The sequence below is a fragment of the Lactuca sativa genome, chromosome 2 (assembly GCF_002870075.4).
Source record: "Lactuca sativa cultivar Salinas chromosome 2, Lsat_Salinas_v11, whole genome shotgun sequence".
Lineage (NCBI taxonomy): Eukaryota > Viridiplantae > Streptophyta > Magnoliopsida > Asterales > Asteraceae > Lactuca > Lactuca sativa.
In genome coordinates this window covers 150,118,668-150,133,540 of record NC_056624.2, presented here as the reverse complement: position 1 = coordinate 150,133,540, position 14,873 = coordinate 150,118,668, and the positions used below count along the sequence as shown (strand labels likewise).

At 34.3% G+C, this 14,873-nt stretch overlaps 3 protein-coding genes across 3 annotated transcripts; all 3 read left to right on the top strand.

Annotated features, from left to right (window-relative positions):
• Positions 1–3,853: 3,853 nt before the first annotated feature.
• LOC111909674 (uncharacterized) lies at positions 3,854–4,942 on the top strand. Its single transcript, XM_023905452.3, has 4 exons — positions 3,854–4,109; positions 4,221–4,274; positions 4,434–4,559; positions 4,668–4,942. The coding sequence occupies exons 1-4, from the start codon at positions 4,047–4,049 to the stop codon at positions 4,791–4,793; spliced, it is 369 nt and encodes a 122-aa protein (XP_023761220.1). The 5' UTR covers positions 3,854–4,046; the 3' UTR covers positions 4,794–4,942.
• A 3,457-nt stretch (positions 4,943–8,399) lies between these two features.
• Positions 8,400–10,107, top strand: LOC111909675 (nuclear transcription factor Y subunit C-9). The gene is made up of 4 exons (XM_023905453.2): positions 8,400–8,587; positions 8,676–8,766; positions 8,986–9,800; positions 9,904–10,107. Exon 3 carries the CDS (start codon positions 9,016–9,018, stop codon positions 9,793–9,795), a length of 780 nt encoding a protein of 259 aa, XP_023761221.1. The 5' UTR covers positions 8,400–8,587; positions 8,676–8,766; positions 8,986–9,015; the 3' UTR covers positions 9,796–9,800; positions 9,904–10,107.
• Positions 10,108–11,956: 1,849 nt separating this feature from the next.
• Positions 11,957–13,943, top strand: LOC111909676 (cation/calcium exchanger 5). The gene is made up of 2 exons (XM_023905454.3): positions 11,957–12,949; positions 13,049–13,943. Exons 1-2 carry the CDS (start codon positions 12,050–12,052, stop codon positions 13,811–13,813), a joined length of 1,665 nt encoding a protein of 554 aa, XP_023761222.1. The 5' UTR covers positions 11,957–12,049; the 3' UTR covers positions 13,814–13,943.
• Positions 13,944–14,873: the final 930 nt, after the last annotated feature.

Here is a 14,873-nt window from a genome sequence, read left to right as displayed (position 1 = left end):
CATAAAGTTTATTAGGTATATACTCTTTTATGAATTGTTTCCAGAACCCTGTGGAAGTCAGGACCAAATACACTCAGAACTAGGACGACCTTGTCTTTCAGCTTTCGGCTTATCTCCACTGCTATAGACTTATTCCATCTCATCTTTGTATTCTTTTAGCAAAGATGCCTCCTCGCAGATCGAACATACACACTACTTAGATAACTCCAACTCAAACACCACTACCTCCGCCCCAATTCGATGCTGCTGCTCTCCAAGCAGCGATATCCTCCGCAGTGGCAACTGCTCTAGCTCACTTCGGTGAAAGTGGTACCTTCGGATCTGGTAGTGGTACCCACTTAACAAACCCCAGAGTTACTCACAGACACTCAAGGGAGTGTTCGTATAAGGACTTCATGAACTGCAAACCCAATTCCTTTAATGGAAATGGTGGAGCCATCGCTCTAATGCGATGGTTCGAGAAAATAGATTCGGTCTTTGCAATCTGTTCGTGCCCAGAAGGGAGCAAAGTGAAGTTTGCTGCCTGCACCTTCTCCGACAGAGCCCTAACATGGTGGAATAGCCATGCTAAGTCACTGATCCTATCTATGGTTAACTCAATAGGTTGGGAGAACCTAAAAGAGATGATGCTGGAAGAATACTGCCCGAGGGGCGAAGTTCAGAAACTGGAACAAGAACTATGGGAGCATACTGATAGGTTTTAAGCAAACCATCAATCCTATGGTGTACATGCAAACCCGAATAGCTTTTGGATCTAGTTTGTCTAATGAACATGCAATTGAATATCCAAAGCTATAAACCCTAGATCTATCATATAAGAACTGAAATAAGGGTTCAGTAATTACCTTTGATTGTTATATTGCAATAACAATCAATTCCTTGCTTTGATTGGCTTCAGAAAGCTTAGTGCCTCAAGTACTGCACCTCTAATGGAGTCACAAACACCACTAAGCAACAAGATGAAGAAGAAGAAGAGAGGAGGCACCCAAAAACGTCTAGAAACCCTAAGGATTTAGTTCACCACGTTTTTGGGGCCTAAAGGGTTCTTTATATACTTGTGTGGGCTGCTAGGGTTTCAGTCAAAACCCTAATGGACAGCTTAAACTCTAAGCAGCCCATGGAACCTTCTGGGATAAGGCCATGGACGAAAATATGATGGGCTCCCATCATAATTTCATTCACCCCTTGTTCCTTTAGCATTCCTTAGCCCAACAACTCAATTATCCAATAATTGCAGTCCAGTCCCCTATATTTAATTAATCTATTTTAGCCACAAAATTAATTATCAATTAATTATTGACTAATATTAATTAAACAATATGATTTCTCTTTTAATATATTATTCTCATAATATATTAATAAATCATATTTAAACCTTTCTCTCCTTAATTCATCCTACATATTGCTATGGTGAAGGCAACCCAAAAGGACCATGCTCATAATCGGGTCAACTACATACCAAAATAGTTGTGGACTTAGACACTAATCCAACACATACCATGGTTGGCTCAGACATAGTGGCCTACATTGACAGGTTTAGCGACCTGGCAGCACTATGCCCCGGGATGGTTACCCCGGAGAGTAAGAAGATAGAAATGTACATCTGGGGTTTATCTACCCCGATCCAAGGGGATGTACTGTCTTCTAACCCAGCCACATTTGATAGCGCCAAACGCCTGGCTCAACGACTCGTCGACCATGGAGTCTGCCATGGTGTAGAAGTCCCAGTTCCCGAGCCATCAAAGGGAGAAGACTATAAACGGAAGTCGGGGAACAAGAGGAAGAAGAAGAGAACAAGAGGAGTGTTATTATGTTATGGGGTACGAGTCTTACTCATACCAGGGTACTATAATATGCCTGAATTACTATCATGTACAAAGTCCTTTTTTTTTTTTACACTATTGTGTCAGGTACGGGACTGTACAAGAGTACTTTACTAGTATCTCCCTATACTTTTCTTTTGATGAGCTTTGTGTGCCAACATTTCCTTTCACGAAGTAATTTAGGGAACTTCGTAGATTGCCTATTAGAGTGTGTCAGTAATAGACCACTACCAGGTATGTCTGATGTTGTATTGCCGAATAGGGTGAGTCCGGGGTTAAAATACCTCACAGTGTCAGACCACTGCCAGACACAATAATCTAAATAACCACCCATGACTTAATTGTCTTGTTGTTTTTACGAACGAAGGTTCGTGGTGAAACTTATTCCATTCCCCTCATTTGATGTATTTATTGATCCTCGGTTGCTGCCATGGAATTTCCGAAGCAGTGTCATCAGTTTGTTGTTCATATTGATCATTTAGGCTATATCTTTTAAGATCTATGTATAGGATCTTTACGTAGGAATTGGCGGGATGAGATAAATTGTTTTAGAGATATGATATATCTGTGTTAATGATAATAATTGGATTTTCAGGTTTGAGATATACATTATTCTCACATTGTAGGATTGAAATCCCTATGTACCTGACCTACTCAGTCTATTGTATCACAGGTGGCTATATGAAAGATACATTCTGTTGATAGATTCAAGGGGTACTAGGCCACTAGTTTAATTACTATAACGCTTGTAATATTTCGTTATGCTTATGCTTCTGTATTAACGATGACATCCTAATGTTTTAACATAAATAAAATACATTTATTTGGAAATGCTTTGATAATATCATTATCATGTTTTCTGGGAACGAATTCCATAATATTATTCTTCAAAATTGATACTCTGATTTATAAATAAGCATAAATAAATCGGTCTTTTTCTGGTCGTGAAAATATGGATGTCACACGTGCTGTTATATTTATACATATGGTGTATATGGTATTTTGGGGAATCTCACTAAGCTTTGTGCTTACATATATGTTTTTGGTTTCAGGTACTTGCGGTACAAAATGGAAGTGCCCGACATGATGACACAACATCCTCCTCATGATTTCTGCATTTTATGATCTATGTTTACTCTGATATTTGTGATAGTTTGTATTTTGTATGTTTTCGGAACATGTGATGTTTGGATTGATGAATTAAAAAACAAAGTTTTTACTTATGTATTTTGGGTCGTTACCGGGAGAGAGAGAGAGAGAGAGAGAGAGAGAGAGAGAGAGAGAGAGAGAGAGAGACTCTTCTTATTTTTTAATCATTGAAATAAATAATTAACTGTTAGATTTTATAAAAAAATGAAAAATAAATACTTTAAGGGCATTATAGTTATTTTAATATTAGAGGACCAAATCAACTCTAATAAATAAATGTATTTTTTGTCATATGTTAATCTCTAATGAATTTTGACAATTGTCATTTTATGATATTTTTTAAATAAATAATATCCACTTGTCAATTTATAGTTTTTTTTCAATTTTTAAAATTAAAAAGCCACATAATCTTATAATTATATATGTAAAGTATGAAATGTAATAAATATTATAATAAATTGCAATTAATATGTTCCTTCATTTTTTATTTTAAAATTTTATTTTAAAAAATACTTATTATTTATATTTTAATATTTTATTTTCTTTAATCAACCCGTATAATACACAAGTTTTAAACCTAGTACACAATAAACCCAGCTTAAAACTAAAAATTACCATAAATCTAAAAAAAATAAGGTTTATATTAAAACTAAAAAAATATGCATACCACAAATTTTTGCATATAGGGGCGTTTGGATAGGAAAAAAAGAGGTGTTTATTGCTTATTCCCACAATAAGCTAATTTAAGTGTTTGGATAAAATTCAACTTATTAGACTAAATAAATTAATATTAATAAGCATCATCGCTTATTGTTTATTGCTTATTAAACTAAATAAACTAATATTAATAACCATCCCTCGCTTATTCCCACAGCAAAACAATAACAATAATCCAAACACAAACACCCCTTAAGCATAAAACTGTGCAGATTTCTTTTCCCCCAATTTCATTCTAGGTCTTATCAAATCTAAAAATCGAATTTCACCGCAGGTGGTAGAGTCTTGCGCCGGAGTACCGAAAGATCGCAAAACTCAGCCAACTAGTGGAGACTTTGCCGGAGAACTTAAAGAGGAATGTCGAATTCGGAGGGTTCATCTACTGCAACGCCCATCTCCTCCTCTAATATTGGTTTTCAGGTGAAATTATATTTCTTTGATGTTTCTCCATGTATACCTTCCTTTCGATCTCCGTTTACACAATTGTTCAATTCCTAGTTTGTAATTGTATTTTCGTTTTTGTTCATGAAGCTGCTGAAAAAACACGGTTGGAAAGAAGGAACCGGCCTTGGTATTTCTGAACAGGTAAGTTCACCTATTCGGAAACCCTAATGTGACTTTCTAAGTAGATTTACGATGCGCTCTTATTCAATGTTACACATCGAGTTTTTGTTCAATTATGATCGATCAGACTCGGATGCAATGTTCCATTGTGAAGCAACTAATCATTCTTTCTTTAAACAGGGAAGGTTGGAGCCTGTGCAGGCATTTTTAAAGAAGAACAAACGAGGGTTGGGTGCAGCAGAGATAAAGAAATCACAGAACACAGGGGATCAAAAAAACTTGGCTTCTGATAAGACTAATGATAAAGTAAGTTGCCCTTTTGTTTTGATGCATTTGGATTTCATCTTTAAATTTGTTTTTTTGTTAGTACTTAGTAATTACCTCACTGATGTTTATCCGAATGTTGGCTTTCAGTTATCAAAGAAAAGTAAAGCAAAGCTGTCAAAGAAGATGAAGAAAGCTCAAGAAATTGAGAAGAGGTTACAAGAGAATGAATTCCAACGTGCTTTCTTTAGGGAGTTTTGGCCAGATAATGTTTGATGCAAACATAAGTAAACTTCCTCTCTTCTTGAATATTCATCATCATCAAGAAAAAGAAAGAAAACAGATAGTTCTTTTGTAAATACTATACTTGTATATCAGAGTTGCAATTATCAAATTAATAGGAGTTGAAAATGGAATATTTTTTATTTCCATTGTTCATGGGTCAATTTCAGAAAATTGGTGGCCAAAATTTTGACAAATGGTAGGAGCCAAGCTCTTGAATCTAAGTTTTTTGAGTTCAGTATTTTTTTGGGTCTTTATTAAAAAAGATTTTTTTTTCTATTCATGAAACCGATTATATTTTTCTATCATTTATAGTTATCAGTTATTTTAAATCAAATCTAAAATCGATTTACTGAGCCCCAAATGCCCATTATGGCAACTTCAAGATTTGAATGAAGTGTAGTGTAAATACAATCGTTGGTATTAGCTTCTTATGGTTTTGATTTGATTTGGCTTTATAGATATGTTTGATGTTATTGTTGTTGAAGAAATAAAACAAAAGTATGTGATTTTAGGGTTCTTATAATGAAGGGAAAAAAAGAATGAAGGAACCGAAGAGATTGGGGTAAAATGCTCATTTCTTTAATATTTACTTGGGGGCTATTTTTTGCACATCTCATTAATGAGTAACGGTGTATAAATAATGTAGACCGACTAAATCATCTAAACATGGTCATTTAACCTTACATTTCAGAAGGAAAATTCATAATATTTGTTAGAGAAGTTGAAGGGTAAAAAGCACAAATAGGCAAAAGGCAAAGGGTAAAAATCATCTAAGCCATGTCTTTTGGGTTAACCTATTTTGTTATTTTCAGTCTAAGATGACGTAAAAAAGAAGCAACCATGTATAGTTGTCTTTATTAAGTACTTAACCCATTAAGATTATTAAGTTGCTACCCCTCAAATTTTTAGATGTAGTGAAAAAAATTTGTAGTGCAATTTTCTTGGTGCGCTTCCCCAAAAATTTACGTGTGCTACCCCTGACATTTTGTTATGGGTTTGTCACACACGCACCCATTTTACCAGCACCCGATTGCCCCAAATCCGGATTACCCGAAACCTGATAAAGCCACTTAACAACTTGATACACAGACCGATTCTACGTATTCCAGTCAATGTGGTTCTGGTTTTTCGGATTTAAATTTCATCCCTAATTGTGGTTGTATGTGACTTTGTTGTATGAGTATGGTTGTGTATGTGTGTGGCACAAATAGAAAGTACATTGTTATTTCTGTTTTTGCCACACATTTCTTTATTTTTCTCTCCATCACCATCAATTTTTACAAAAAAAAAAAAAGATAGCATAATCTTTTGCAACAATGCGTATGCTTAAAAACCTTGTACAAATAATGTTACCAATTTTATTAGGGTCGAAAAAAAAAATAAAAAAATCTAGGAACAAAATCTATAGTTTCTGATAAACCGGAAAGACAAAACAAGACAAAACAGATAAATTGTAGTTTACCCTAAACATGTTACATACGAGGAAGGATTAATGCTGTTTAATAACAACTGATCGTATGAAATATTAGTCTTACCTAAGCTTTCTTAGACACATAATTTGGTCAACTTTGTTAGAGTGTTTTCATGTAGTAAATGTTGTTTCATTTTTTCTAAAAGTGACCATAATACTCCCAATAACGTTTGCCGAACAGGACCAAAGTTTGATGTATACATTTTGATACAAGGTTTGTGGAAAATTCATGAAAAGTAAGGTTTTATTAAGGAATAATGACTTAAAATGGTAATATGCTTTTCAATTTGTATTTTTCCGTCCAGATTTGCATCATTAACTTGTTTAACTGTACACATTCAATCCTTATAACCGGTTAATTTAGGTAAGCCAAAAAAATGACTTAATAAGGTAATTTATATTATTCACTTTGTATACATTTAGTCCTTATATATATATATATATATATATATATATATATATATATATATATATATATATATATATATATATATATATATATATATATATATTGTTGTAAAATAAGTCCTTGTTTTTTCTACACATTCAATATTTATGAACGGTTTTTTTAAGGTTTTCTTTACAACATCCTACGTGGGACAATCATTAATGAAGTGTTTGGGGCTGTTTATGCTTATAGCCAACGCGACCTCAATTGTTTGATGCTTAGGTCTTGTGTTCTGAACGTCGTAATTTTTTCATACGATCTCGATTTTAATGATCTTTATATTTACATGTTGGTATTTGAGTCTAATATAATTTTCATTTAGGTTACTCCTGTTAAAAAATAGTATATTTATATTTACGATTTTATAAAAAATATTCATACATACATTTATAAAGAACACATGTATATAAAGACCGTAAGTAAAAATATATTACTTTTTAACGATAGTAATGTAAACGAAATTTGTAGTAGACTCAAATATAAACACGTTAATATAAAGATCGTTAAAATCTGTGATCGTATGAAGAAGTTACGACGTTCATAACACAAGGCCTATGCGAAACACAAGACCTAAGCAACCATACAACTGAGGTCGTAGTGACCATAAGCATCAACAATCTGATACACCTCATTAATGATTGTTCCATGTAGGATGTGAGAAAACCTAAAAAAATCGATCATAAGTACCGAATGTATACAAAAACAACAAGAACTTATTTTGCAATAAAAAAATCTATATATTAAAGACTAAATTTGTACAAAATAGGAAATATATTACCCTATGAGAACATTTTTCTTGGTTTATCTGAAATAGCCGGTCATAAGGACTGAATGTGTACAGTTAAATAAATTGAAAAGACAAATATGGACGAAAAAAAAACTCAATGATCAAATGTGTACAAATCAAAAGGTATTATTTTAAGTCATTATCCCATTCATTAATTGTGCTGTGTAGATTATTACTATAGTTCTTGATCTCGTAAAGACTAAATGTAAGAAACAATTATATGTGTTTGTTGATTAGTCTATCTTGGCATTTTACTTTTATCTATACTTCTTAAATTATTTTATTTTAAAACATTTACCAAATTACAACATTGTCATCCAAAAAATAAATTTCACTATTATATGATGGGTATAACATTTTAATAAGATTATTAATATTTTGTTATGAAAATACAATGATATAATTAGATAAAGAATTTCAAAATAAAACATCTTAATGAAAAAATTGAAGTACCATTAATGCGATAGAAACACATAAAAATGCAACATGATATAACTTAGTTAGTTCCTAGACTATATGTTTGAGGCTTGAGATAAAAAAAAAAGACTTGACAATGATAGTTTTACCATGTTGTAGTTCCCTTGGTTTGGGAAAATTATAAGAATGACAATAAAATTGGTTTTGTAGCAATATCAAGCCTAAGATTGTAAAAGAGTAAGACACTACGACGATTATCACATTTTTGCTTTAATATACTAATATAGTGTTTAATGTCTAAATAAGTATATATGTAAACTCTTCTTTCCTAACAATAAAAAAACTAAATATTATAATATAACATAGATAAAAATGTATTACTATTATTTTTAATGAAAAAAGCGAAGAGAATATTTTTTGGGGCCCAAAGAATAATTATAAAAATTAGCGTTACAAGAAGAAGCATATTAACCAAGTTATTTATGAGAATAATTCCTTTTAGCAAATAGTCAAATACCAACATGAAACATTTGAAAAGTTTGTTTGGCCGGTGAGTGTTTCTGGGATTTGCTCCCAAGGAAACCAGACGAACGAAAGGTGATCGTAGCCATCAAGAACACAATCAAAGATCAAAGATCAAATATCAGAACTTTCTGTTGCGTGTAAGAATCAACACTCTCTTGTTTCCCCTAAAAAATATCACAATTAACCGAATTTCACTCATCGATTTCGATTATGTTCGTTTTGCAGGATTCAAATGGTTCATTAGAACTGCATCATTAACCTGATTCACGATCTATCTCCTTCTTTCTCATTCGTCTATCATCAAATCGTGATTCAGGTTCTGTCTCCTTCACATTTACACCTTTTGATTTGAAAGCTAGTACTTCCGAAATCACACGTTTCATACGCTTTTTTTTGCTAGTCGATCGCAAAACCTTTTCCTTTTTCGTTATGAATTACTGAAAGGAAGTTCAAAAAATTTACATTGAAAGTAACATTCAGAAGCCCAATCAGTAAATATATGTTCTTCATGATTAACACGTTGATTTTGATTTAGGAAATCGACCTACCATTTTTGCATCTAATCATGGATCCACAAGGGCATGGGCAGCCCCAATCTAGCAACATGATGAGCAGTGTAACTCAGTTATCATATGCAACAAATCCATACGAGTCAACTCAATTGAGTGGGACCCCTGGGAGAGTACAAGTAGGTGGTGCAATTCAAGCAACAAATCAGCCTACAGCAGCTCAATTAGCACAACAACAGTTAGCTTATCAACAAATCCAACAACAACAACAGCAGCAACTTCAACAACAACTCCAATCATTTTGGGCAAATCAATACAGAGAAATCGAAAATGTCACTGACTTCAAGAACCACAGTCTTCCATTAGCAAGAATCAAGAAAATCATGAAAGCTGATGAAGATGTGAGGATGATATCAGCAGAAGCACCAATTGTGTTTGCAAGAGCATGTGAAATGTTCATATTGGAGTTGACTTTAAGGTCATGGAATCACACTGAGGAGAATAAAAGGAGGACATTACAGAAGAATGATATTGCTGCTGCAATCACAAGGACTGATATTTTTGACTTTTTGGTTGATATTGTCCCAAGAGAGGATATTAAAGATGAAGGTATGACATCCATGCCAGCTGTCACTGTGCCAGTTGGCGGACCTTCGGATGCTTTTCCTTATTATTACATGCCAGCTCAGCAGTCACCACAGTCAGGAGCACCAGGGATGATGTCAAACAAGGCTATGTTGGATCCTGCTCTTTATGCACAGCAGGCTCCACCTTATATGGGTCCCGCCATTTGGCCACCGCCACCTCAGCAGCCTCAATCACCCTCGGATTCATAGAACATGTAAGTGTTCTTTTCTTATATGATTTTACATTAAAGGTGTAGTAGCTAAGATTGATATCGGTATAACATGAGTATTGATTGATATTGTGTTTGATTTTGGCAGATTTTGGAGTTTTAAATTATAATTCACTTTCCAGTGAATCCAATGATATTACTGAAGCATATGATGGTGGTGGATCATGGCTTTGTTTTTTATTTTCTTTAAATAAGGAAATACATGTTGATTTCCCTAACATATGCATTGGTTTGGGTTAGTACTTGAGAAGTCAAAACATTTTAATGCCAAATCCAGTGAAATTTTGTGTTATACTAGTATGAGTTAATAGTTGCATATTATGTTGAATTGGTTAAGAAAGAGTTTTTTTCATGATTAAATAATGAAACATGGTCATTGTTCTTTTTTCAATCGTATAAATAATCAGTATCTTAAATATGATATATATAAAAAAAAGAAGAAGCCATCTTCATGCAGACTGAACATTGGCAATTCAAATACCCATGTTAACACTACACAAAGACCTTAAATGTGGTCTTTTACTCCTAAGTTGTAAGAGCGCACAAACAATATTCAATCAATGACCAATTTAGGTATGACAAATCAAATTTTGATTAAGGAGACAGTCTTCACCGTGAAAGGCTTTTATAGCATGAACCCACAACATAGTTTGGTTATCAACCCATTGCCATAGTACAATCTGCAATAAGATGACAATCAACTTCATTTTGTTTGGTGTCATGTGAGACAATTAACATAAAATTCTCATATCACTTCCTTAATAAAAATAACTACTTACAAAACATAAAGCCGAAGTTTTTAGGTCTTACATTATACTTCACAAACTTCCTTAATCCGCAATACGACAAAACCGAGTTCACATCACATAATATGACTTCACAATGATAATATGAGTTCATCCCACATAATATGACAAATTAAAGCGCGTGCGCTTTCCATGTTGTAGACAAATTTCAACTTTTGATGACTCGTTGTCAATGGTAATGCATTATGTAGCAATGTTGTTACGATCGGGTTCCTACGTAGGATCGTTTATAGGTTTGCAAGATCGGGATCGGGATCGAGATCTTAATATCCCACAAAATAAAACATAATTTTAACTTATAATTTTAAAACATGAAAAGTATCTTAAACATTAAGTTTTCCGTTGAAAAACTATAAAAACTTCAAAACATTAGTCACAACTCACAACACAATATTATAAACGGTAAACTCGTAAATGGTAAAAGTCATAAAGTGATGAATTCATTTTTTTTTTCAACAAAATAAAAAATAAAAATAAGGGAAGGTAGGATCGGATCAGATCCCGATTCTACGATCCTACCCACGATCTTACCTACGATCCTACACCAAGTATGATCCGTATATGCTCCGGCTCGTTTTTCATATCTAGGATTGTATGATCCTACAATCAAGATCGTGATTTTGACAACTTTATTATATAGTGTTGAAAACAGATAAAATCCAAGCAAAATCAGGGATTTATGTACAAGTTAATTGAAAGGGTTGAACCTTAACTAAAATTAATAGCACATGAAATGCATAGAATGACAAGATCACTTACTTTGTTCCTGTAAGTGTGTCTTAAGGGCTACTACTAGAATCATGTTAATGTTTTTAAAGTTCTTAATGAACATAAAACAAGAAGGACAAATATGTTGGTTTTCATCTTAGATGAAACTTTAGCCTAGGTATGATGTCTTCCTCACTAGTTGTTTTGTAGCTAGCTTTTAGCTTGTAAGCTTGCTTATCAATAACCTAGTTTGTCGATAAAAGCTTTAAGTAATTATTGTAGCTTATAAGATAACTTATCAATAAACTAGTTTGTTAATAAGCTATCTCAAACTAGCTTATCAATAGGTTAGTTTATTTCTATCAAACATAACCTTAATTAACTGTTCCTAAATAAATCTAAATTTCTATAATCAAGTATGCCATGCTATTAGGGGTAATTATCAAATAAAAATACTATGGGATAACTTGGTTAAATTATAAATATTAATTAATATTTTTTTTTTTCTAAATCAAAATAAACCTATTTGATAACGAAATTTTTATAAACTCCATTAGAAAAATAAAATAAATATAAACGTTGTGAAATATTATTTATATTTTATAGATTATTCCGTTGTTAATAGATATCATATGATTTTTGATTGGCAAAACGCGTATACAGAAATCAAAAACACTTTCAAGGCCAGACTCCAATCGAAAGCAGGATTTTGGGGATGGCATGGCGGTCTTCTCCTTCCCCAAAACCGCATCAACCTCCCTCATCATCCTCCTCACTTTGATCTTCTTCTTCCTCCTTCAATTCCCCTCATCAAACAATCAACAGGGTCTCCCCACCACCCAAATCCACCGGAGGTCACTCCTCAACACCACCACCACCACCACTTGTTCACACATTCTTCAAATCCCACAAGATCGCCGCTGCTCCTTTTCCACCCTCCACTGCTCCGCCCACTCCAATGGCCTCCTCAACTACTTCTCCTTCCACTTCTGTCACTTCAATCAAAACCCATTTCTCTCAGTCCCCTTTCTCTCCCTCACCGTCGTCCTACAGTTCTACATCCTCGTCAAAACCGCCCAAGATCAGTTCTCCGTCGTCGTCACTAAACTATCCACTCACTTGAATCTATCCCCGAGTATGGGGGCAGTCACTCTTCTAGCACTCGGAAACGGCGCTCCTGATGTGTTCGCATCTGTCGCAGCCGTCGGTGGCGGAAACCCCCGAACTGGATTCGGCGCGATTTTATCCGCCGGGACTTTCGTTTCAGCTCTCGTCGTTGGTTTCGTCGCGATCTACGCAGCTCCCTTCGCCGTTTCCCCTGCGCCTTTCATAAGGGACGTGTTGTTTTATCTTACGGCGGCGTTGTTTCTGTTCTATGTGTATCTTAGTGCTGAGATTTACCTATGGCAGGCTGTTGGATTCGTAGGGTTCTATCTGTTTTTCGTTGGTTTTGTGTTTTGGATGGATTTAGGGATGGATAGTGGTGGGAAATTGAAGCGTGGTGGTAGTGAAGTTCAGGATCATAAAGGTTCCATGGAAATTGACCCTGAAAATGGAAGTAATTCCATGGATTTTACCAAGAAGAAGACAACCTCTGGGATTCGACAAGCTTTTAACAAGGTATGTTTTTGATCATGGAGTAACTATTAACTATAAATCCTCTTTTTGGTTCTATATCTTGTTTGAATGCAACATTGAATGAGTTTCGTGATTGAACAGATATCAAAAACATGGGATGTTCCAGTGAGAGTAATGTTAAACCTAACAATCCCACAATCATCACCTTCAGAATGGAACAGATTCTATCGATCTGCCAACATCGCACTATGTCCTCTAGCTCTAATGTACTCATGCAAATCCTTTATCCCTCTAAATCATCCAATTTCATTTCTCTTTCCTAACATCCATCTCCCTCTCTGGTTAATCCTACTCTTTGGGACCTCATCACTATCACTAGTCCATTACATAGTCGAAAAAAAGCCCCCCAAAACAGAGCAACTGCCAATAGTTCTAATGGGATTCATCATGAGTGTGTGTTGGATCTCCACAATGGCCGGAGAGCTTCTCAACTGTCTGGCGGCATTAGGGTCACTCCTGGAGGTGCCGCACTCTCTGCTAGGGTTGACTGTGTTGGCATGGGGGAACTCAGTAGGGGATCTAGTGACGGATGTTGCTGTGGCAAAAGCAGGGCAACCTGCCATGGCTATGGCTGGATGCTTTGCTGGACCGATGTTTAATATGCTTTTTGGGCTTGGAAGTGCTTTGGTTATACAGACGTTTAATGTTTATCCAGAGGCTTATGAGCTTGAATTTCATGTTAGTATTGTGGTGGCGTTTGTGTTCTTGGTTTTGAGCCTTATGGGGTCGTTGTTGGTTGTGACATGGTGTAGATTTCAGGTTCCAAGGTTTTGGGGATTCTGTCTTGTTGGGTTATATGTGTTCTTTATAACATTAAGTCTACTCATTGCAAAGTTACAATTCTAATCAATGTATTGTTGTATTACAGTTTACACAGCAAAGCATTTCAGTTATAATAAGATTCTTTTAAAAAAAAATTAAGTGAGAGGCTGTAAAGGATATTTTATGGAATCAAAACTGTTTTTTTCAGCTTTAATATGATTCCCAAATTCTTTGCGTTGTCTCTTTTAATTTCAGAATATTTTTTCAGGTTATGTCAATGCAGGATGTGCTAAAACTCATTACGAGTGTTATGAATTCTTAGTAATACCCAAGATTCTATAAAATTTGTCATGGCTCCAATGTTTCTATTTGCAGTCGAACTTTAACAACATGCTGTCTTAAATCTTATATGTATATAAAAATGAAAAATAGTTGAAAATATATATAGAATTATTAATTATATACAAAATTGTTGTCTTAAGTCATCTCTTACAAACGACTTAGCTCGTTATGGTCGAAAATGCTTGAGACCTAACGTTATTTGAACCTTTGCCTTTTGACTTCATTATTGCTCCCTCTTACATTCCAAGCTCTCATGAAGAGGCGTTTAGGCCATTTTAAGGAACCTTGAAGCTAAATGATTTAATAGCCAAGCTTAGCAATGTGTGTTTGGGTTGTGCTTATATTTAGTATTTTGGGCATATAAAGCTTGTGGGTGTAGTTGCAATAGCATCCACGGTTTTCACATCACCTGGTGGGAACACCATTTGATTTCGAATACGGTTTGGCTGCATGTGGCAAGAAACATACACTCTCTCTCATGTGTGGCAAAGAACCACACTTTTGGGGTAAAAATTGGAATCGACATAGAAGAGAATGTGGTAACATAATTTATTAATAAACCATCTCAAATAACTTATTAAAAAAATAACTTTCAGTTAACTTATAATGGTTTTACCAAACACTAAATTGAAATAACTTAAAAAAAATCAAATTTATTTGTGCAAAACACAACCTTAGAGCATTCATAATGCATAATTTAATGTAATTGTTGAATGACCCTCAAATATAATGTTAGTATTTAATGGATTAAATTCAATGTTGGACACCAAATTGACATTCAATAGAAAAACTAATTTTTTAG